Source organism: Chenopodium album, chromosome 15 (assembly GCF_948465745.1).
Source record: "Chenopodium album chromosome 15, dcCheAlbu1.1, whole genome shotgun sequence".
Taxonomy (NCBI): Eukaryota; Viridiplantae; Streptophyta; class Magnoliopsida; order Caryophyllales; family Amaranthaceae; genus Chenopodium; species Chenopodium album.
In genome coordinates, this window is record NC_137848.1 from 5,287,038 (window position 1) to 5,312,334 (window position 25,297).

Below are 25,297 nucleotides of genomic sequence, written 5' to 3' on the forward strand. Positions count from 1 at the left end.
CAATTATGTAAATGTCTCCCTTCAGTAACATAAGGTCAAAATGGACCTTTACGTGACTAATTAGAGGATGTATATGGTTTCAAATAACATTATATGACCCCTATATGCATCCCCAATCACCACTTAGAGCTTTAGAAACTGATCCTGAAATCTATCAAAATGGTTCGATTTTCATGTACTTTGTATTATAGATTTATAGCCTTTAAATTTGGACTTCAGTGTAAATTTTTGGACCTAATAAGGTTATGCATTGAGGTGTATTTCTTGGGGTTCTGAAAAGGCCTCAAGAGCCTGGCGAGAAGCATGCTTGGTGCTCGAAAGTCAAAACCATCTAATTCATGCCTTAATATACCCCTTGTAATCTTTATAAGGAGTATTTATATAAACTTAAATTGATATAGAAACTTTTTATAAGAGTGAAGGATGGTTTAGGTGATTATAGCTCCCCTTTTGATTTTATGGGATCATTTATTATATCTTCAAGATTTTTTACAAAATAAATCTATATCTATATCTATACTTCTATACTTATATATTAAAAAGCGTTCCTAAAACAGAATCTGTGTCACGTGTCACCCTTTTAAGCTCTATAAACGTGCCAAGTCATAAATATATGCCACGTCACCTCCACAATAAGGATTAGATTTGACATCTAAAAAATGTCTATAGCAAGACTTGAACTTGAGACCAACAAGTATTACTATGCAAGTCGTACCGCTTTAGCTATCCATATGTTGTGTAAATTTATCCAACAAAATTATAATTAACTTGGATAAGATGATTAGTCCTTAATTTTACTATTTGTTACATATCATAGGATAATTTAACAACTTCTATTAAATTTTGTTACAAATATTAAATTTGTTTCTCCTAAGAGAAATCTTTTTTCAAAATATTAAATTTTTAAGATGATTTTCAATATATTAAGCAAAAACTAATCGAATGTTAATTCAAACTAGCAACTCGGGGCATCGCCCGAGCCACACACTAGTTAACAATTAAAAGACAATGATTTACAAATTTTTTATTTTATTTTTTTTATTTTTGAAATTTTACTTATATTTTTCATATTAAACTCTTGGTGTATAAATGTATTCACAATTTCACATTATTTTTATTTTATTTTTTTTTTTTTACAATCCAAAGTTTATATGTTGAAACTTTTTTTTTTTAATTTATTATATGTTGATCTTCTTATACTTTTTGTATTTAAACCCGTATTTAATTTAAAAGTAAAACATGTTATAATCTTACGTTTACAAAACACAAATTATCATGTGGCTGGTTACACATTGTAGCCGAGTTACTCAGTCAGAGTTTACTTGGCTAGGGTTACTCAGTCGGGGTTACTTGGTTAGGGGTTACTTGGTCAATCAAAGGTTACCCGATCATTGTTTTGGTGCGTGTTAATTTGTTACACGGTATAGCTGATCAGGCCGGGGTTACTCGGTCAAGGTTACCCGATTTGTGTTTTGGTGTGTGTCACCTTACGACACCCCAAAAAAAAAAATAAAAAAAAAAGACTGCTTTGTTTACAAACTTATCATTTTTTTATTAAAAAAAAAAATTGTTTAATTTTTTTTAAGTGTTTTCCTTTATTTAATGCATTTGTAAGTTGTCAAACCTATAAGAGCACAACAAAAGCACATAATTAAATCATCAAAATCAACGGTATATATCAAAGATCTTGCTCCCTCATCACCAGGCGATGAAGATCAACGGTTGAGATGAAGTGAGACAGAGTGAATCCAGTGTACCGCCGCACATGACGGTAGCGTCCCCAGATATGAACTTTTAGAACATCCAGATTTATACAGACAGTAGAGTCGCTAAATTAGGGTTTCAATTCAATTTTAGCAAAGAAACGCCATGAATTCACATCATCTTAACACTGATCTGATCTAATTCTTCTCTATTTTTCTGTTGGATGATGGAAATGGAGTATATGCGAGAAATCCCTAATAGTCAAATGGATCGTCGCCCGAGAAAAAGACCCAGAATTTCGACCTGGGAAACCCCACAATCTTCCAAGGTGAGTCCTCTTTCTCTCTCCTCTAATTTGGTTTTTTCTTCTAATTCTTAGTTTAATTACTACTGTGTATGTGATTTGTGTTGAAATTTCATCTATTCTTGATAGCTGCTGCTTCTGTTTGTTTGGAATTAGGGTTTTCTAGATTAGGGTTGAAGTTGATGATTTTGATGCAATTTAGTTTTGAAAACTGTTGTTACTAAGTGGGTTTCAGCTGAAAGTAGAGAATATTTTATGGTTTTTTTTTTTTTTTTTTTTTTTGGGAGGAGGGGGGTCTTTTAAGAAAGCTTGGTGAGTTGGTTTGGAGGTTCAAGGGTTCATCTATTATCATGAATTGCCCAGTGTTGATTATGTAGTTGCAATTTATTCTTTGCTAATGCCTTGGGGGAGGAGGTTATAGTTTTGGTCAAGTAGTTGATGACTTGATGCCTTGGGGGATGAGGTTATAGTGTTTATTTTCCGTGATTTGGGTACTATAATGAGCTGGTAGTGATGCTATGTTGGGTTTGGTTATCGATTAACTTCGTGTAGTGAGTGTGAGTTCTTAGTTGTTTATAAATTTGTTCAAAGTTTGAATCTTTCGGCAGCATTGTGTTTAGTTTCTTTGTATTTTTACTGATTAATCATTTTGAACCATTGTTTTTCATATCTTCTTGTGATTTCTTCATGAGTGTGGCTTGAGAGGGATAAATAAATTGGCATAGTGTGAACATAGATTGATTTTCTGTAAGTTAGAAATGAATCGATGGCTGGTGTGTAGGCTCAGTCAGGATTATATAGTGGCCAAGAGGTTGGCAATATCACAAGCTTTGGACCAACAAGAGTACATTTGGAGCATCCTAGTCATTTTGTGAAGGGATTGAATGTTCATAAAGGCTCTCCACCATGGCGCGATGATGACAAAGATGGGCATTACATATTTGAGCTTGGAGAAAATTTAACACCTCGCTGTAATATACTGCATTGCTATCAAGCATACCTTTCATTCTTTTTCTTTTTTGCATGTGGAATTTGCATTATTTTCATCACCTATCTCCCTTTGATAGGAAAATTTGCTGTCAAGCTTGTGTATTCGTTGACCCTTTTTCAATTTACTTGGCGGCAGTAAAATTCAAAAGTTGTCTATACATCATAAATTGTTTTTTTCAAAGTTTGCTTCTGCTTTTAAACTGAATAGCCTTTTGAAAATCATACTGCCTTTTATAAACTACATTTTTTCTTTTGTTCTTAGCATATCTTCCTCCTAAAATTTATGAACATTATTAGATTATTATGAGTCAAATGAAACAATGTCATTGTTAGAACTTAGCTTTTATTAATTCAATGATGCATTCTAGTTGGTTGGCTTTCGAATACATTTTGCTAAAGCTAAAAGTTTTATGGATACTAACTCTTTTTGTTTTACTTGCATGTGCAGATAAGATTCTTAAAAAGATTGGAGAAGGTTTGTCCTATAATATCCGTATAGGAGAATTTATGATTATAATAATATCCCTACCCTTGTCTCATATTTGTTTTGTGTAATTTATGTCCAGGCACCTTTGGTCAAGTCCTAGAATGCTGGGATAGAGAATTGAGAGAGGTAGTTGCCATAAAGATTGTCCGAAGTATCAAGAAATATCGTGATGCTGCAATGATAGAAATTGAGGTGCTCGAGCAGCTTGGGAGACACAACAGAAATGCTAATGGGTACATGCCTTTCTATATAATTATTCCATTTTGTTTTCCCTTTTTTTTTTTTTTTTTTTTTTTTTTGGTGTTGTCAGGTTTAGCTTATCTGAGGTGAACGTGTTGATAATGGGTTAAATGAATTCATCTATGCAGTTGTGTTCAAATACGAAACTGGTTTGACTATCGTAACCATATATGTATTGTAAGTATACAACTGTTTATGATATTATGATTTCCCCAGCTTAGTATTAAATGGGGATTAAGACATCTGGATGAATATGATTGGTTCAACAGGTGTTTGAGATGCTTGGACCAAGCTTATTTGATTTTCTTCGGAAAAACAATTATCGATCATTTCCAGTTGACCTAGTTCGCGAGATTGGAAGACAACTCTTGGAATGTGTAGCATGTCCGTGGTTATTGACCTTAATTCTCTTTTTATTTTGTAATTTTTCTTAATTAAAGCAATTATAGTCGGTACGATTTTGATGAATGCATGCACTGTCTCTCTACATCGTGTGTTTACATAATTACATTGACCTCTTGTACTTGATGATCTATCTTTTTAACTTTTCCAAGTTTTGTCTTCTATTGTGTAATTATATTTTCACTTGTTCAGGTGGAATTTATAGTCTTTAAGCAGGTGGAATTGTTACAATACCTTATGTTCGTTTGGTTTCCTCTTGCAGTCATGCATGATTTGCGCCTTGTCCACACTGATTTGAAGCCAGAAAATATACTTTTTATTTCTTCTGAATATGTAAAAATCCCAGATAATAAGGTATTATAAATATTGGGTTTTTGCTTAATCTTTCCATTTAGAATAAATCTGATTTTTCCTCATCTAGATTTCTATTTTGACTGTTTCTCCGCCCTTGCAGATGGATGTGGACTAATAATTGTGTCTTAATTCTTGTTTTCCTTTGCAGGGTACTATGAGAGAGGGAAAGCGGCTGCCAAAGTCTTGTGCAATAAAGGTTATTGATTTTGGCAGTACAGCTCATGGCACCCAAGTGCATAACTATATTGTTTCTACTAGACATTATCGTGCACCTGAGGTCATTCTTGGTATGCTGATTATCATTATTTCTCTGCTGTAAGCATTTAGAAAATTGTCTTTGTTATTAAAATTTCCCTTATCTCTTTCTTTTCTTTTCTTGTTTTCCCTTATGAAGGGCTTGGATGGAGTTACCCATGTGATTTATGGAGTGTTGGCTGTATCTTGGCTGAACTTTGCTCGGTATGCCATGCTACTACTAATGTTATTGAGATAGCTTTGGTATACACTCTTCAAAATTCTGAACTGGCCCTTTTATTCTTTGTTAAATTTTTGGCAGGGAGAGGCATTGTTCCAAACACATGAGAATCTGGAACATTTAGCCATGATGGAGAGGGTTTTGGGCCCCTTGCCAGATCACTTCTTAAGAAAAACTGAGTATGTGCCCAGTTTAGAAACTTCTGTCATCAATTGTCATGTCTATGCCCTATGTTGATGGGTCTTAGGGTGTAAATTCTGGTTACATGAAAGTCCTATATAATTGACGACTAATAGTACTATAGAATTGCTGCAGTTGCCAGGTTATCATATTTTAACATAATTTCACCTTTTGATTTAAAAAGGCTATTGTTTATATATGCCTGAACTTTGGTGGTTGAATTGTTTTAAGAAACTTGATAAAAGCATATAGTGTATGAAAGTGTCAGGAAATCATCACGAGAATGGATAATCCCAAGGCATGTGTAAAATGTCTCATTTGCCACAGAATGGGGGACTAGCTGGTAGCTAATTGATATACCTGTTTTTATTAACTGGTTTGACCAACTTATTGATTTAGGTGGTTTGACTATAGATTGGTTGTAAATAGCTTGTTAGTTTGTAGCTGATAGCCTGATATATGAAATTAGGAAATCTATTTGGGATGATACGCGGATTAAACCAGCCTTAGTTAGGTTAAAAAGACATGTAGGAATGTATTTTTTTCTTTCTATTCCTTTTTTTTTTCTTTGACCTTTGAATGGAAACACATGTGTTTGATCTTTTACTGATATTTGGACCTCCTTTTTGTTTTCCTTTAGCAGTCGACATGCAGAGAAGTACATTAGACGGGGAAGATTGAACTGGCCTGAAGGTGCTACTTCCAGGGAAAGCATCAAGGCTGTTCTGAAACTGCCTCGTCTTCAGGTATGTATGCCCTCCTTATCTTCTTCCCCTGCCTCTGCAAGGAAAAGAGTGTGATAAAACATGTCTGAAGTGGGAATTGAATTTCTTTTTCAGAACTTAGTGATGCAACATGTGGATCATTCTGCTGGAGATCTCATTGACCTCTTGCAAGGGCTTCTTCATTATGACCCTACCTTGAGAATGACAGCTAGAGAAGCCCTCAGGCATCCCTTCCTTACAAGAAACCGCTACAGATTCTGAGTGGTTTCTCACTGTTGTCGTTTGTACTAATCCTCTTCTGTTTGTAGTAGATTAGGCATATTTATCCTCTGGTTCCCTAAAAAGTGGGAAAACATTAGATTGATACCTCTAGCGCAGTTGCTTCTTCATTGCGAGCTGTAAATAAAAGGATGTTTTGAGAGGAATTCATCTTGAAGCTTATTGAGCTGAATCTTGGAAATCCAGGAAAGTACCAAAAAATTTAGAAATATTCTGATACCTTTCTTTCAGCATCAGTCTGCTGCTTTTGATTTTTGAGTTTTCTGATGTGTGATTAGTCTATTCTTCCCCTACCACCCCCCCCCCCCCCTTCTCTCTTTTTTCTCTCTCAATTTTGTTGTGCTTGTATACCTGAAACCTTTCTGGTATTATTTTCTGTACGTCTTGTACGATTAATTTTCAGTGTGTGGAAGACTTGAGCCTAATTTTTCTGAAAGTAGTGAATATGTGGTTATGACAACTAGATATTTAAATCAAAGGCATCATTTGTTACAGAAATCTAGATCTATCCATTGATGGAAATTTGTATTAATGGTTGAATGATAAAATAAATAAATCTCAAACCCAAAAATTTACAAAAACAAATTTTAGAAAAATCTGGTCCTGTGCCTAAGAATGCTTCAGTCCTTTGTTCTACAATGGCTGGTTAACATAACACCACTAGGGGGGCCTGTCAATTCAATTTGACAGTGGCCATACAACCAATAAGAGTATCTTAAAAGGCTTCCGAAATTTGATCTTACATGAAAAATTCCATCAACTTCAAGTGAAATCCTATTTCTTTGTACCTGTGTAATGAGCTGTTGCGTGACTGTCAATGGAAGCCTAACCTGACTGCTTACAAACTCTACATTGGCAAGCTTGGATTCTGTGTTAAAAGCCGAGAATGGCTCGATGTATTGATTAGCAATGAGGTGCTTGTCAAAGTATAGCTGTAAGACCACATAGTTGAAGTCTACGTTCACCTTCTTATTTGGATTTGTGAAATTGGCAAGCACTGTGATGTCAGAGTTTAGGAGGTAGCCCAGGTCCAGATATGCAGCATTGAGGGATGCACTTGATATCTCGAAGTGTGGGGTCCGGGGGCGGTATACAAGGTATATTATGAGCACCAGGAGGCCTCCTAGTATTATGACTAACCATAGGATCACACAGAAGACTGCTCCAAACCATGTTAGTGGCTTGGTCCTGGTTGGTGTAGGGTACACCAAGTTCTCCCGGGGCGGGGGAGCACCATGTTCAAAGCTCACATGGTGTGGGCGAGGGTGCTGTGAGTGGGGCTTGGGCCGTGCCTGGGTGCTTCCCAGAGGTGGCCCCTCAACAGGGCGGGAAAGTGGTATGGGGCGTTGCCGCGGTGGAGGACTTGGAGGGCGATGATGCTGTGGTGGGCTTGGGTGCCCCTCAACAGGGCGGGAAAGTGGTATGGGGCATTGCCTCGGTGGAGGACTTGGAGGGTGATGATGCTGTGGCGGGCTTGAGGGCCCCTCAACAGGGCGGGAAAGTGGTATGGGGCGTCGCCGTGGTGGAGGACTTTGAGGGTGATGATGCTGTGGCGGGCTTGGGGGGCGATGATGCTGTGGCGGGCTTGGGGGCAGTTGATCAGAAAGTTCAGGAGGGCTTCTCGGAAGGCGGATAATGGGGGGTGGTGGATAAGGGAATGACTGCCTTCGCCGAGGCCTTACATGTTTCATATCAGGCTGTTGAACATGATCAGGAAGATGAAGATGACCATCCCAAGGTTGCCTTGGTTCTGGCTGAATATGCTGTGGTGCCGGAAAATCAGGTTGGTCGGGCCAGAAATGAGGGTTGGTGTCTCCATACGGAGACATGAATATAGATGGTGAGAGAGGGGTGAAAGAAAATAGCGAAGCAGTGGCAGTAAAGAGCTAAATAATGTAAGAGAAGGAGATACTGTGTTTTAAGGTGGTGAAGGAATGAAAATGAATTGTCACTTAGAAAAACAGCTGAAAGTGAGGAAGAAGATTGATAGAAAGGTAAAGTATCACATAATAGTTCAGCAAGGGAGGCAAGTAATCTTTCTTTGGCTGCCTTTTTGCTACTGTTGGTGTGCCTTAATATGCTTATCTTAATTCTATGTTGAAGAGTGTAAACTTTGTAGATGGAAAAGTCTTCTATCCTCTTCATGGATAGATGAATATTGCCTTTAAAAATAACAAAAAAAATAGAAATTATTCTTCTAGTATGATTTTGGAGATAAAAATATGTTTATACTGTATTGAGTGTTGCTAAATGCATGAACATACACCTCAAATGTAACAAATTGCCCCCCCTCCCGTTTATTCTCAGAAAAATGCAAAAAATAAGTTTATCGATGTGCTCCTTCACCAAAATAAACCTTAGTTTTCGCCTAATAAATTGACCTTTTTACTGGCTACTATCGTGTGTACATGTTGTTTGATTCAGATTCATACTTCCCTAATACTTATCGAATCAAAAGTGAAAAATTATGGAGAGGAAATAAATGTGAATTACACTAATGATATTGAAGGTAAATAGATTGTTTTTTTTAGGTTAGGAACAAATGGATGATTGTCTATTACACAAGCTCATACACAAAACATGAGAACTACAGTACAAATCAAAAGTGCAAACGTTGCAATGTAAAAAATCCCGAGTAAAGTAGAGAGTATACTCTTCTATAGATAGCATGTCCAATATACCTTCCTTTCCTCCCATATGTTAGTTGGTACGAGTACATGCTAGCAATGTAGGTGAACCCCTACACTTTCTGTTTACTCCAAAGTAGGCAAGTAGCTCATCCTTTTTTCTCATCTATGCAAACAACAAAAGCCATGTTCGGCTGGGCGGGCTAGAGTTTAACATAAAGCGTATGACCCAACATCAAACATGGCCCTTTTTATTTGAAGGCCTTGTGCGCTTGTGCCTTGTCTTAAGTATACAATTGAATGGGCCAAGTAATACAGAGTACTCCCTCCGTCTCTTAATACAAAGCCTCCTTTTAGTATTTATTACTCACATAATAAAGAGAAAGAGATTTTGTATTAAGGGATGGAGGGAGTATAAGACTAATAAGAGATATAGAGTCATACTCATACTGCATACAATAAGGGATTTTTTTTTCTTTATAAATATTATTACTACTTTAAAAAATGGTTAATAGTTAAATTATCGTTGAGAGAAATGTTAAAAGTTCAAAATTTACTTGTTATTAAGAAAATCTTAACTTTTGTAAAAAAAAAATAAAAAAAATAAAAAGAGGAAAATTTTAACTTTAGGATGTTATTAAGAAAAAAATAATGAAAAGTACTTTCTCTAGTCCTTTATTAAGGAATGTATTCATTTTTTGGCAAATCAAAAGGGTGTTGTTAAACGTCGCTCGCAAATTACATACTAACACTCCCATTTTTATAAGAATTTCCTTTTCTACCCCTAGCATATAATTACGGAGTTTCTACTCAACGAGTCACATATTTCACTCGCTAACCTCATTCACTCTCATTTTATCTCTCTAAATATTTAAATTTGAAATTTAAATCTAAAAAAAAAAAAACAAAAAACAAAAAACAAAAAACAAAAAAACAACCATCACCAACAACCACCTTCCAACCACTACTTGAAGAACAAGGCAAAGGGATGGCTGATCCGAGGCGAATTAGGGTGAGTTACGGTGGTCGTGGGTTAGGCGGCGGCGGCGAACAGTTAAAAGCTTTTAAAAAAAAAATAGAAGTCTTGACTTCCGCCCAGAAATTCCGGAACTCCCTTGGAGGATCCGCCTGAAATTTCCGGATCCTCCATGGATTTTCCGGAATTTCTGGGCGGAAGTCAAGATCCGCTTGAAATTTCCGGAAAAACCTTGGAGGATCTAGAAATTTCAGGCGGATCCTGAAATTCTGGGCGGAAGTCCCAATTTCCGATTTTTTTTTTTCGTGAATAAATCTTATTATTATTATTATTATTATTATTATTATTATTATTATTTTTGTGATTTTTATTATGATTATGATTATTATTATTATTATTATTATTATTATTATTATTATTATTATTATTATTATTATTATTATTATTATTATTATTATTATTATTATTATTATTATTATTATTATTAGTAGTAGTAGTAGTAGTAGTAGTAGTAGTAGTAGTAGTAGTAGTAGTAGTAGTAGTAGTATGTGTAGTAGTAGTAGTATGTTATTGTTAGCATGATTTTTGTGATTATGATTATTGTTGTTTTTGTGATTATGATTGTTGTTGTTATTGTGATTATTATGTTATTAGTACATTATTTGTAATGTTTTTGTTATATTTAGTAATAATAATATTATTATTATTGTTACTATTATGATTGCTATTATTTTTATGATTTTTATTATGATTATTTATATTATTATTTTTTTTTTGTTGAAACCTTATTATTCTTATTATTATGAGTAGTAGTAGTATGTTATTGTTGGTTTATTTTTGTGATTATGATTATTGTTTTTGCTATTGTGATTATTATGATTATGATTATATTTTAAAATTTGTGGTTGGTATGATTATTTTTGTGAGTATTATTATTATTATTATTATTATTATTATTATTATTATTATTATTATTATTATTATTAATGGTGTGTTGGTATGAAATTAATTAATTGGAATAGTATTTTTTGTAGTCCAACTTTAAACAAGTAGTATTTTTTTAATTATTACTGAAATTGGATTTTGTACTTATTTTATGTAGATCGAGGGTTCTGGTGCTTGACATGCAATATCACGACGTTTGAATGCGTCTGTTAGGAGACAATCATCTCGTTCAGTACCGTTTCAGCTCGAGCAGCAATACGGGTCTACTAGTGGTTGGTCGGGAGACCAACAGTCAGGAAGTAGTCGACCCATGTATTCGCCAGGTGGAGTACCTACATCTGACGAAGAAGAAGTCTCGGTTAGTCATATTGGTGACCGGGATGAAGAATCGAGCCCCCCCCCCCCCACGATTATCATATGGTATATAGGGGTCAGTATGGGAGATTTGTTGGTAGTGGATCGAGTCATCCTACTACCAGCTCTGCAGAGGCATGGTTAGTGCAGGAGCCGATGCCGGGTGGTCCTGAGGATGGGACTATTATCCCTAGTTTTGGTGGTCACGTGGCACGATATATATGGATCGAGCAGGAGCGACGTGTTTTGTGGTGTTTGAGTAGGTCAAAGCTGTGTTCTAACTTGGTTACGTGGCGAGGTCGTCAATCAGTGGAGAACCTCCAGTTGATTGATGGTAGTTGGTTGTCTCACTTGCCTGGGCTGATGTTTAAAAAACTTGATTGGCCTTTGATTTCTGCTTTTGTTAAGAGATGGCAGCCAGATACAAACACTTTTCATATGCCATTTGGGGAGATCACGATCATGTTGCACGATGTGTACAATATTCTTGGACTACGTGTACATGGCAAGATGGTCACCACTACACCTAGCACGGACTACTTACGGGACGCGTGCTCGATTACCATGGATATGACTCCGGATGATTTGTCTGAGATTTGCGGCACAAAGACAATTTGGCAGGGTAGTGGGGTGTTGACTGATAAGATTTTTGAGTCGACATTGGAGGTTGAGAGGTAGTTTAGTGCTCAATATACTACGTACTTGTGGTTAGTGCTTGGAGGTTCACTGTTTATAGACAAGAGTGGTAACCGTACGCATCCTTCCTTCCTCCACGAGCTATGTTATATGGATGTCCCTATTAACGAGTACGCTTGGGGCACAGTTGCACTGGCTTACTTGTTTAGTCAATTGGGCACGGCATCACGGAAAGGTGCTGATTCGATCGCGGGTTGTCTCACGCTTCTACAAGCGTGGATTTACGAGTACTTTCCGTGCTTTCGGCCTCAGCAGGGTACCTTGACGAGGGACCTTAATATCCCTCGTGCGTCTGCTTGGGATGTTGGAGCGGGATGTCCTAGCAAGAACTTGGAGCGCCTGATATCTTTTCGTACTAGAATTGATGCGCTGACTATCCGTGAGGTGAACTGGCTACCGTACGGAGTTGATCCTGCACTTGGAGTGCCCCCCACTTTATTCATTGGCTGCATCCAGTACCGTAACATCATAGAGCTGTACATGCCTGATAGAGTGGTTCGACAGCTTGGTTTCGTGCAAGGCATTCCACGTGACATTATCAGGCCAGAGAAGGCCAAGAGGCCGACTAACTTGAAGATGTACCGAGTAGACTTCCCGACCGAGATGACAGATGTGATGTGGAGGAGGTTTGTCCCTGGGGTATCTCAGAGTTTAGTTTTAGGTGCCCTCACCAGACTTAGTGCTGGAGCTCCTTCTGTTACGCCTGGTTACATGCAGTGGCTGTACAGGTTTTCTCATTCTCGGGTATCTCCAGGTCCAGCAGTTACAAGCAATCTACCAGAGCGGACTAACACTAATTATATAAGTTTTTGTGTTTATTTTACTATTTAGAATGACTTATAATAATTGTTGTTTATATAATATGTTATTGTGTGATTTGCAGTGGATGAGTCGGTCCATGGAGATTCACCAAAGAGCACTAACTGAGTATCCTCACATGTCTAGTGAGACTAGAACAATGACGGAGCAGCTTGTATTTGATTGGAAGTAAAAAATAAGACTCTAGATTGCTTTTTTGGTCGTGTTAGTGGTTTTTATGTGACCTTGTTTGAATTGCTTTATATTTCTTTTTTATTAGTCATGTACTATAAGAAATGGATAGTGTATATTTCTTAGTTTTTGTTGCACATACTATCTAACTAATGCATCCCACATGTTCTTTCTAGCTTCATATTATTGATCCCATCCATTAACACTAGCTTCGTGGTGCTCAGTCCACCAACCGGCGATCGGAGGGAGAGGTGAATCAGGTGCAAGGTCAAGACGGATGAAATGTGATCCACCAACTATAGCAATCACGAACTCCCGACTCGGCGAAAGGACCCCGTTTCGTGCCCTCAGCGGTAACACTGTGATGCATGGGTAGTAGCAAGTTGGTACTAGGCCTACCCCGAGACAAATCACCCTTGCGTTGAACCACGTAGCAATAGGAAATAAATCTTGAATAGTTACCATCCAATGCCGCTCCCCAACAGCCCCACCATCCCATCGAATACGCTCTATGTTCATCCATAGTCGTCCAAGCCCGTAAATTCGTTCGTACAAATCAGGATGACCGACGATCTCGTTCGCTATTGTTTCTCGAGCGTCAAACCATAATGCCTGATCACCCAAGAAGAAGTCGGCGACACAACGAAAGCCACAGTTCCCATCACCAATGACATCCTTCCAAGATGTAATGTACGGCAACATCGGGCCCGAAAGCTGGTTCAAATACTTGCACTGACTAATGTCACACGGATCTGCTGCACATAATTACGAAGATTAATTATTAGTAAAGCTACAAGATGAAATACATATAATTTTTAAAATCACTAGACTTTTAATATTACTTATTTCTTGGTCACGGCCACGTTGATTGTATTGACGGTTCACATGCTCGAAATAACTTCGATCACGCCTGGTGTCATTGTTCCTCCGTCGACCACGAACGTTGAGGTTCACATGTGGTTCTTCAAGTTGTGTATGATCCGGGTGCAGCTCCTCTTCAATGATGCGCGATAAATTTCGACGTACAGTAGGATCACTTTCCATGACTTCATCAACCAGGAAACGAAAATGTGCAGCCTCCTCGGTTGAATCGTTAACCAATTCTAGAATGTTAACACCGTCACTAATAACCAAAGTCTTCCAGAAAGAATGAATTTGGCTGCTATACAAGCCTGTCTGTGCAACTAGCGAATCATGTATCTGGCAGGCACACGGTACACCATGAGTCACACGCATAGCACATCCACAGCGTTCATAAACCTGGTAACTCAAATCCCGCATCCTTTTGGTCTCTGCATGAAGTACTTTCAAGCAATGTTGAGACACTTTGCCATTTATACGTGACAGTGGCAATTGTCTGTACATCTCCCCAATTTTAGACCTTGATGCCTCCAAACTATTACGAATTTCAATAATTCGATTACCGATATGACAATGGACTCGGGCCCATACGGTATCCAAAGAACCTGCCATTGATTCCAATTAGTAAAACATTTTGCTATTATTTATTATAATTACAGTTACGAAATAAAGACAACAACTAATATAGTAAAACAACTAACCTGTGGATGATTCAAACCACGTTTTCACTGCTGAATGTTGGCTCTCAACTCTACAGTTGGTGGTGTTACCAAAGTGAAGAATTTGGTTCGTCCAATACGTCACAAATTTGGTTTTATGACACAGCCATGTTCCCTCAACGTACTCAATCATTGCCGGAAAACTTGCCCACCTTGCTTTCATGGTAGCCAGAGCATGATCATACTCCGCCTCAGTTGATGCATCCATAATACGTTTTTATTTGCCATTTTTAAAACTGAAAAGAAAATCTTCTTGTTTTTGAACATCTTCGTCACCCTAGCCTCTACATCTTTGTTAATGTGCCATCGACAGAGTAAATGTGACGTCCCTGGAAACAATTCTCTCAAAGCCGCACATAGCCCAAGTTCACGGTATGACAAAAATGTCGATGGCTCTTTATCAAACCCAATCAATTCCCTTAATCTCTGCAACACCCACCGATAGCTAGCCGTGCACTCGTTGCGCATGAAAACATAACCAACTAGAAAATTATGGTTTGTCGGTGTCATGCTTACTATCTCAAAGAACGGCATGCCATATCGATTGGTCTTGTAAGTAGAATCCGTCCCTATGACGTGTGGGTATGTGCGGAGTATGTTGACCGTCATCGGGTGCACCATAAATGCATGTTGCAAGACGTCGAGATCATCGGACATGACCCAGTAAATGTACTTACTCTCTTTCGCCAAATGAAGAAATTGCTGAACAACTCCTCTTCCTTCGGACATCTCCATCCTAAAGTCATTCCGGCAGTTGTAAATGTGCCTAATGTTTGGATGATCATCAGGAAATTGCTCTGCAATAGTTTCCATGATGTTACGGGGCGCAACCTTGGACTTTGTCATGTCACGCACAACCTGTTTTGCACCCGGGCTCAATCCGCTCACTTTACGATGACCCTCTTCATACACAATCATTGGGTGGTTATGTGTCCCGGTGTGATCATTTTTCGCACGGATCTTCCAACTATCAGTGCTGACTTCATAATATATCTTGATGTAGAAAGGACAACCATTAGCTTTGGTTTTTGTGTCCTTTCGTATCGCGTTCTCCAAATCTCTCGGCTTGCTCCTCCGTGACTGATCACATCTCAAATATCGATACGGCCGACTATCTCTGGTTTTGTTATAAGACGATTTCACCAAAATAAATCCCAGATTTATGGAAACAGCATACGCCCGTGTAACCGCATCCTCAGACGTTGGAAATAACGTATCCGTGCAGAAATTCCCACTATAATTCACACCGTCACCGCCGTCTTCAGATTCTATATCCTATACAAATTAAACAAAACAACGGTTTATGTCATTATGTTCTTTTTTATAATATTAATAATAATATTTATAAAACAATATTACAACTAATAATATTATTAACATTAATAACTAATACTAATAACAACAATCATAATAGCAACAACAATAATCATAAACACCACCAACAACAATAACAATATTAATAATATAAATAACAAAACAATTAATACCCTAACATAATTACTAATTAATATAATAATAATAATAATAATAATAATAAGGTTTTAAAAAATAAAATTACTACTACTACTAATAATAATAATAATATTACTACTAATAACATCAACAATTAAAAAACAATAATAACAATTATTACTAATTACTCAAATTATCAAAAACTAAATCACAACAACAATTAAATAAAAAATAATTAACTTAAACAATATTACAACTAATAATATTTATAAAACAATATTACAACTAATAATATTATTAACATTAATAACTAATACTAATAACAACAATCATAATAGCAACAACAATAATCATAAACACCACCAACAACAATAACAATATTAATAATATAAATAACAAAATAGTAATACCCTAACATAATTACTAATTAATATAATAATAATAATAATAATAAAATTACTACTACTACTACTACTACTACTAATAATAATAATATTACTACTAATAACAACAACAATTACAAAACAATAATAACATTATTAAAAACTAAATCACAACAACAATTAAAAAAAAAAAATAATTAACTTAAAAAAAAAAAACTGAATAATGGGACTCCGCCCAAAATTTCTGGATGTCCCATGGTGGATCCGCCTAAAATTTCCGGATCTACCATGGAACATCCGGAAATTTTGGGCGGATCTATACTTCCGCCTAAAATTTCCGAATGTTCCATGGTGGATCCGGAAATTTCAGGCGGATCCACCATGGGACATCCGGAAATTTTGGGCGATTGTCCCATTATCAGAAAATAAAAATAAAAAATAAAAAACGGCGTATGGATGTTCCAGTCGTCCATCATCCAAGACCCGTCGGAAAAAAACTTGATGATTAATTTTTGTTAAAAAAAAGGTTTAAGGTGGTCGTGGGGACCGATTTGGTTTGAAGGTCTTGGGGACCGATGTGGTGGGCTCGGGATTCACGGTGTACTACTTTGAGGGGACCGTTAGTATGTAAAATGTGTATGAAGGGAACAAAGTCCTTTTTAAATATTACAACTTGCATAAAGGGCATCTTTGTCCATTCAAGTCAAAATGGGAGCGTTACTATGTAAAATGGGAGCGACGAATAACAATTCACAATCAAAATTAAGGGCCTATTTCTATTTTAAGGGTGTATTATTTGAGAATATTCTCCACTTTTTGATGAGTTGTCATCACTTTTTGATGCTAGTAATGACTTTTTACACTCATTTTCAACACTTTCTCTCTCTCTCTCCAATTATTCTCTACCACTTTTTTTTCCCCCTCTTTGTCTCTCTCTAACCCCACGTGCACTTATGTAATTTTACCAACTTTTTTAATTTCCATGAAAAAACTCAAATAGGTTCCTTTTTTTTTTTGACGAAGGTTCTTTCTTAATTTCCATGAAAAAACTCAAATAGGTTCTTAATAAAGTGACGGAGGGAGTAATAATTAGATGTCACATATATCAAGTATTAAGACATTACATTAACGTTAGAAATAAAAATAATAATAATAAAAAAAAATCTAGTAAATAGGAATAGTTGTTTTGAGAGTAGATTAACATTTTGATAAATGAGGACTGTTGCATTGAAAATATACGAAGTATATATTTACGAGAAAAATGTGTAAACAATTTATTTTAATCTAAGAAATAATTAAAACATAACTAACAAAGGAGTGTTTCAAAAAAAAAAAAAAAAAAAAAAGAAAAAAAATCTAACAAAGGAGAACACACATAATGGTAAGTGTCATCTTTCAAGAAAAGAGAGAGTAAGACCCTGTTCACTTCACCTTAAAAAAATAATATTTAAAAATAATTTCAGTTCAGTAAATTTAATTTCAGTTCAGTAAAAATAAGTTTAGTTCAGTAAAATTCTGTTATCTTAAAGAAGAATTATAATAGAAAATCAATAAAAATAATTTCAGTTCAGCAAAAATAATTTCAGTTCAGTAAAATTAATTTAAGTTCAGTAAAAATAATTTAAGTTCAGCAAATATAATTTTGTTTCATTAAAAATAATTTCAGTTCAGCAAAAATAAGGTGAAGTGAACGGGGTCTAAGTTATTTATCCAGTCAATCAATAGTAATTTGTTACAATGGATTGCAGGCCTCTAAATTTTTGTTCAATTTAGATCATCAATTAAAATTTGTGCAATCAATCCTAACTGTTAAGCAAGTTATGATAAGTCTAAGGTCAAAGATGTTCATTAATAGTACTCATATAGGACTACTTCGAATAAAAAATTCAAGATGATAAGGTCAAATAAAATTAATTTATTGCTAATAAGTTCAATTAAGATAAATTCTAAATTAATACTCTATAATTTGTACTTTTAGATAGCATCAAAATAAAAATGCTGGCGAATTGAACACTACTTAAAGACATGTGTTTCTTCACCTTGTTTTTGTTGAGCTGATATTTTTTTACTTAACTAAAATTAATTTTTTTTTTATTGAAATAAAATTATTTTTACCGATCAAAACTTCTTTTTACTGTTAAAGAATCTAGATTATATTTGTTTTTAATATTATTGATTTTATTAATCATAAAATAAAATTATTTTAACTGAACTAAACTTAATTTTATTTAAATAAATTATTTTCACTAAATATCAAAGTACTTATATCATATCATATCATCATTAATAAATAAAGTGACATTTGGCATTCCAGCTTTCGACAAGTGTCGTGCCACGTAGGCAACAAATAGGTATTATTGTAACATATACTCCGTAATAGAGAATTAGTAAAAATAATTTAATTTGGTAAAAATATATTCAGATAAAATAATTTAATTTCAATTAAATAGTTTCAAGTCAATAATAACATGATCTATTTACAAACAAAACTACTTCCTCTGTTTTTATTTTATTACACCATTAGGACTTTTACACTATTCACTTAATTTTCTTTGACCATCATTTGTGATTTATAGATTAGGAAAAATATAGTCATGTGGGATCTAGTTAGATTCGTATCGAATTCTACTTTTCAAATATAAAATTTTTATAATTTAATTTTCACTTTTGCTACCACTAAAACACATCTAAGTCACTTTTGCTACCCATCTAAATTTTATTTTTATTTTGCTACCACTAAAAATGACATTGTTTTAATTTCACTACCAGTAGACGGAATCTGTTAATTTTGCCGTTTGAGGGCCCCACAAAGTGAAGTTACCTTCCTTATCTTCATCTCTCTCCTCGAATCTAATCCTCTTCCAACCTTCTCTCTCCATTGAATACTATCAACCCCCAACTTTAACTCCATTGAAGGCTGGGTTAATTTTTTTTTACCACGAATCTTTCTCTTTCCTCTGTCACCATCTCCAACTCTCTTTATCTCAACTTTTCTACAATTTGAAGCTTAAACTTGTGTGCGTGGAAGGTTTTTACTGGGATAACGAAGCAGGGGAAGACAATCAGCTGCGAGGAAGCGTCATCTCCATTGTTGGAAGCTGTTGATTTGCCTGACAACGACGTATTGGAAGGTACGAAACTTTAACTATTTATAGTGGTCCAACAATGGTGGTAGTTTCGCAATCTGTTTCGAGGGAGAGCCCCTAATGAATGACATTATAGCTTGCAATTCACCCAAATTTGACATTAATTACATTCTTAAAAAGATTATATACCAACCCACAACATCAATTTTAAAAATACAAATCCCAACTTAAAAGCCCTAATTAAAGATAAGATAAACCCTAATTCAATCGCATAAAATAATTATTATGCTAAATTACAAATGCTTACCTTAGAATCTTGTCGGAATCAAATTACTTTGTGAAATTCTACAGCAAATTTTGTTTTCAATTGCGAGAATTCGATTTCAGTGGGTTAATCTTTGAGAAAGAATTGAAAGTTGGAGCAATTGGGTATAAAACCATTATTTATATAATGGGAACTGATAAAAGAGTCGTTGAAGTGGGCCCCCAAACGGCAACAGTAACAGACGTTGGCTACAGGTAGTGAAATTAAAACAATGTCATTTTTAGTGGTAGCAAAATAAAAATATAATTTAGATGGGTAGCAAAAGTGACACCGATGTGTTTTGGTGGTAGCAAAAGTGAAAATTTCCAAAATATAATTGAAGATATTGATAGCTAAAGTAATGCATTGACAAACGTGAAATCCCTTATAGTGCAATAAAAAAAGAAAGGAGGAAGTATAAAAAATCACACTAATTTGAACTATATAATATGATATATTTAAATATTCTGCTTAAAAAGGATTATATGATCCTAATAATATAATATATTTAAATATTCTGCTAAAAAAGGATTATATGATCCTATTTACGGCGAAGAGAATAGAATCTAAATCGAAATTAAATCCAATCTTCAGGAGTCGATTTTTGGCAAGATATAAGTCATAAATTGAAATGGTTGCTTGTAGGGGTGTCAATCAGGTTTGCGGTTCGGTTTTTGGTTCGGTTTATCGATTTTCGGTTTACAACGGATCGGTTTTTAACGGGTTGGAATTATTATTGGGTCAGTTCGGATGGTTTTAAATAATTTCGGGTCGGTTCGGTTAGGTTTGTTTTTATTACAGTTTCTTTTCGGGTCGGATTCTAATCGGGTCGGGTTATAATTGGTTCGGGTCATAATCAGTTCGGGTTAAAGTCGGTCGGTTTAAAAACGGTGTTTGTCAGTTTAAAGCGGGTTTTGGGTCAAAACATATCGGGTCCTAATCGGGTCGGGTTGTAATCGCTTCAGGTCATAATTGGCTCGAGTTGAACTTAGTCGGTTTGACAACTGGTTTTGCCAGTTTTAAACGGGTTATGTTAACGTATATATCCTAGTATTTCCTCAACATTCTATAATTAGTTATTCCAATAGCTTTAATTAAGTCCCATTTCTGTATAAAGATTTTCAGGATCAAAAAATAATAACAAATCTAGAGTTTGCTTTTGATTCAGATTTTTTTAATACAATATAGTGTTCGACTTTAAGTTACAAGTTGTAAACGATTTGGGTTTATCGGGTTTTTGTCGGGTTTAATCGGTTTCGGTTTACAATGGGTCGGGTTGCTATCGGGTTGGGGAAGTACTCGGTTCGGGTTGTTCTCGGTTTCGGGTTGTATCAGTTTGGCTTGATAACGGGTACGGTTCATTAACGGTTCTCAAACATTCGGATCGGTTCAGTTTCAGGTTTTAAAAAATCGGGTCGGGTCGGTTTACGGTTTTAAAATAACATGTTCATAGCGGTTCGGTTCCTTTTCGGAACAGTTCGAAACGGTTTGGATTCACCAGTTCGGGTCGGTTTTTGACAGCTCTAGTTGCTTGTGTAAGCGGTAGTACTTAACATTAAGAATGAACGTGCGGCTACAATTCGGATCAAAACTAGCACCGTCAGATCATGTAAAGATGTTGAAAGTTGACCAGTCAATAAATCCAATCAAAATATCAATATAATCCAACCAACCATCATCAAATAAATACTTTTTAAATTTAATTTCCCCTTTTTCCCAAATCCAATTGCTTCAATTTATTTCATCAATTTTACACACACTACTTGCACTCTCTTCTCAGTTCTCACTTTCTGGGAAAAAGATTGGTGGTCAGCAAAATACAGCACTTTCAATTTCATCTTTCCTCAAATACTTCAATTTTCACTGAATTTGGTATTAAATAACAAAAACCCATTTCAATTTTCATATTATATCTTACCTAAAACGTCTCTTTCTTGTTGCCAGATTCTTCGTAGACTTGTTTACAAGTAAGTAAGTCTTTCTTCAACATTTTCGTCTTACCCAGAATTGGATTTTACTTGTTCAATGTTTTTTTATGTTTAATTTTCCTTTTACTGGGTCGTTTTCTGTGTCTGATTTAGATTTTTCTTCCTTTGAATTGTGGAATTCTAAGTCTAGGGTTTTAGGTTGAAATAGGTGGGCAATATTTTTTAGAATTTTCCCCCAAGAAAATATAATTTGATTTTCTAAAAATGTTTTTTTAGGTATTTATGATAGGACCCAGTTGTTGTATGTTCTTTCTAGGAAGAATCCTGAGATGGGTTTGTATCAATCAGTCTGAAATTTGTTGATTTGTTTTAGGGGGGAAGGGGGTTAGTGAGATGTTAGGTGCAGGGGATGAAGAGGGGCAAGCTAATGCCCGAAGAACTTATCTTAGGTCAGTTTCATGGTCTGATAGATCACCTAATAAGCCTAATCCTGTATACCCTAGAGCGCAACCGAGCAATAAAGCTCGGTCTTGCTTGCCGCCACTCCAACCCCTTTCGATTTCTAGGCGAACTGTGGAGGAGTGGCCTAAGGCGGGGTCGGATGATCTGGGGGTTTGGCCTCTGCCTACTACCCCTGGAGGGAGAATTGGAAGTGGGTTGGGTGTAAATTCGAGTGGGAGTTCGAAAATTGAGGTTGCTGGGAGAGAGTTTGAATCTAATAAGGATAAGCTTGCTTTCTATGAGAAGGAATGCTCGAGGATAGGGGAACATATATATTTAGGAAGTGAAGCTGTGGCTAAGAATTGCGAGGTTTTGAGGCAGAATGGGATCACTCATGTGCTCAATTGTGTTGGGTTTGTTTGCCCCGAGTTTTTCAAGGGTGATCTTGTGTACAAGACACTTTGGTTGCAGGACCGACCATCAGAAGATATAACAAGTATCCTTTATGACGTGTTTGATTATTTTGAGGATGTTAGGGAGCAAGGTGGGCGGGTTTTGGTCCATTGTTGCCAAGGGGTGTCTCGATCTACCTCTTTGGTCATCGCGTATCTTATGTGGAAAGAAGGGCAAAGCTTTGAGGATGCTTTCCAGTATGTGAAGGCAGCTCGAGGAGTAACTAATCCTAACATGGGGTTTGCTTGTCAGCTTCTTCAATGTCAGAAGAGAGTTCATGCCATGCCCATAAGTCCTAATTCTATTTTGAGGATGTATAGGATGGCTCCACATTCTCCATATGCTCCCCTTCATCTTGTACCCAAATTAGTGTGCCGTCCTAGTAAACGTAGTCTTGACTCCCGTGGGGCGTTTGTTGTCCATGTTCCTTCTGCCATATATGTATGGATTGGGAAGTATTGTAGCTCAATGATGTCTAATAATGCGAGGAAGGCTGCTCAGCAGGTCATTAAATATGAGAGGGCACATGGACCTCTTCTGCCAATAAAGGAGGGTGAAGAGCCATCTGAATTTTGGGATACTCTTTCCAGTGGAGAAATTCTGAACAATGGTACTGACGTGATAGTCTCTATCGAAGGTAGGACTTTATGTAGTGGATTAGTTGATGAAGACATGGCCAGTAGTGATGTTAGCAATAGGAAACTTGATGAATACGATCAAGATTTTGAGATCTTCAACAAAGCACTTGCCGGTGGAGTTGTTCCTCCTTTTACTTTGTCGAGTTCTGTGAGTGAAACTCATCTTCCTGCTCGGGAAAATGGATGGGGTAGATTGAGGAAGAAATTCGCTAATGGTATCATGAAGGGATTTTTTTTGTCACCTATTGCTTGCCAGAATACTCCATCTGTTCTTGAAAGTGGAACTGACTCCCAACATATTGGAGAAGAACCTGTTTCCCCCACTGCCTACTTTTTGCAGTCTACCCTTAAACATAGCTTATCTGAATCTATCTTACCCAATACAGATTGTATTAGTGAAGGGTTTGAACAGCATGCTCATCATGCTGATTCATCATTTCCATTACCTAGTCCTTGTAGCTCGCCAGACTCTTTATCTCCTTATCCAAACAACAGTCCTCCATTCAATTCCAAGTCCCCTTCTCTTTCCCCGTCCACTTCAGATTATTCCAGCCCTTTTACCTTTTCACCATCCTCTTCAACTTGGTCAGACTCATCTAACCTTTCTTCACAACCTTCACCTTCGGGGTTGGAATTATCTGATCATTTGTGTACGAGAAATTCAGCTTCGAGTGAAACTGGTTGTCTATTTAAAGAAGGGGATACAAGATCATGTGTTGATGCATTTTCTGCTATAAGTGGCTGGAAATCATCGAATTTCTGTTTGTCATGTAAAGGTTCTTCTCCTTCAATTGCTGAACGCCGGGGCAGTAATCCGCCTACACTGATGTTACTTGCAACGGCTGATTCAGCTCCAGCTCCTGTTTCCAGTACCTTGGTTAGATCATGGTCCTTTTCTCTTCCTAACTTGGGTGAGGAGATAAAAAGTGAAAATCATTACGAGCCAAAACATGGTGAGGTCAGTGAAGTATGTACAGATGTCCTGATGTTAGATGCAGGTAAATTTCCGATTTTAATTACAGTTTATTTAATGAAATTACATGATTCATTTATTTTTGTGCAGGTATGTTAATTTTGTAAGATGACAATAAACTTGAATAGTTGCATTATCACAGATTTCTGTAGTTTTCAAGTTTGAAACTAGAGGAATATTAAAGTTAGTGGATAAATGGTGATAATGATGTCAATGACTGCAACAATAGATTCTGGTTATATTTGGTCTTAAAAAAATGAAGTTTTGTTTATCTCATTTCTCATACAATAGTCAATTACTTATCGTCTTTAATATCTAAATTATCTATAGAAAAGCTCTTGGGTGTGTTCTTCAACTACTTGAACTATTAGCATCAAACTGTTTGTATGAGAATGAGCCAATTCTTTTTTTTGGTAATGTAAGCCAAGTTGATCTTTATTATAAGCTAATTTGTCATTGTTAGAAATCTTAGGTTTGAATCATTCAATCGACTACATGATTGGATTTGGAGTGGTTGGAGAATTGCTATCTAGTTAAATGAGGGTGGTTGAGAAGGTTTAATTTACTAATTAGGAAGTTTGTTGTGCTTTTTACTATATACTTGGAGAACTTTTGTGAAATTGATGCATTACTGATAAAAGTTCCGCTTGTTTGGTGTACTGTATACATATACCCACTGTTTTTTGTTTTGACACATTGATATTGGACACTTAACGCGTGTCCTTTCATTGTTGCAGATCAGTAGAGAAACCGGAGTAGAAAATATTCACAGAACGTCTAAACTTGAATTGTAACCTGAAGCTCAAGCTTCACCAACTATGGAATAATAGAAGTTTGGGCATCCCGGGCAGTGCCAAGACCTTACTCTCTCTGCTTGTGAGATGTTAGGGGAAATTTGAATTATATTTGCTCCTAATCATATCGGTCCTGGAGAACATATATATGTACATAAATATACCTCCATGTTGTACACTCTAATGACTAGCATATTAGAGCCATATGAAGTACAATAAGAGAACCCTTTTTGCTTTGGTAGAGAGATAAAATCACAGCATGTAGACATGTAGTTTCAATTGTAATACTATATCATTACCTCTCAGTTCGAAATAGATAATTATCAATTTCATGTTATAAAGTTTAAGACATGTGCATCTATGGTCGGCCAACATAGTCTTTTTTTTTTTTTTTTTTTTTTTGAAAGAGCCAACATAGTCTTATAACCTCATAAGAAATTATTGATGATATTTAATTATCTATTGAATTACTAGTGTATATCCCGGTCTAACACCTCGGGTTGTAACTCTGTTGTTCTCTTACCACCCAATTTTTTT

At 36.0% G+C, this 25,297-nt stretch overlaps 3 protein-coding genes across 4 annotated transcripts; 2 read left to right on the forward strand and 1 right to left on the reverse strand.

The window, feature by feature from the left end:
- The first annotated feature begins 1,672 nt into the window (after nucleotides 1–1,672).
- LOC145582773 (serine/threonine-protein kinase AFC2-like) lies at nucleotides 1,673–6,370 on the forward strand. 2 transcript variants are annotated; one of them, XM_081639790.1, is made up of 12 exons: nucleotides 1,673–2,032; nucleotides 2,790–2,979; nucleotides 3,447–3,473; nucleotides 3,565–3,718; nucleotides 3,854–3,902; nucleotides 3,995–4,109; nucleotides 4,390–4,481; nucleotides 4,630–4,768; nucleotides 4,876–4,940; nucleotides 5,038–5,135; nucleotides 5,777–5,882; nucleotides 5,976–6,370. In XM_081639790.1, exons 1-12 carry the CDS (start codon nucleotides 1,928–1,930, stop codon nucleotides 6,120–6,122), a joined length of 1,287 nt encoding a protein of 428 aa, XP_081495916.1. In that variant the 5' UTR covers nucleotides 1,673–1,927; the 3' UTR covers nucleotides 6,123–6,370. The 2 variants fall into 2 exon arrangements, with proteins under 2 accessions (XP_081495916.1, XP_081495917.1); XM_081639791.1 differs by having other exon boundaries at nucleotides 5,780–5,882.
- A 91-nt stretch (nucleotides 6,371–6,461) lies between these two features.
- Nucleotides 6,462–8,168, reverse strand: LOC145582774 (uncharacterized). Its single transcript, XM_081639792.1, has one exon. The coding sequence runs from the start codon at nucleotides 7,967–7,969 to the stop codon at nucleotides 6,761–6,763; it is 1,209 nt and encodes a 402-aa protein (XP_081495918.1). The 5' UTR covers nucleotides 7,970–8,168; the 3' UTR covers nucleotides 6,462–6,760.
- A 13,080-nt stretch (nucleotides 8,169–21,248) lies between these two features.
- LOC145582775 (protein-tyrosine-phosphatase MKP1-like) lies at nucleotides 21,249–25,107 on the forward strand. The gene is made up of 2 exons (XM_081639793.1): nucleotides 21,249–23,991; nucleotides 24,704–25,107. The coding sequence occupies exons 1-2, from the start codon at nucleotides 21,855–21,857 to the stop codon at nucleotides 24,709–24,711; spliced, it is 2,145 nt and encodes a 714-aa protein (XP_081495919.1). The 5' UTR covers nucleotides 21,249–21,854; the 3' UTR covers nucleotides 24,712–25,107.
- The last annotated feature ends 190 nt before the right edge of the window (nucleotides 25,108–25,297 follow it).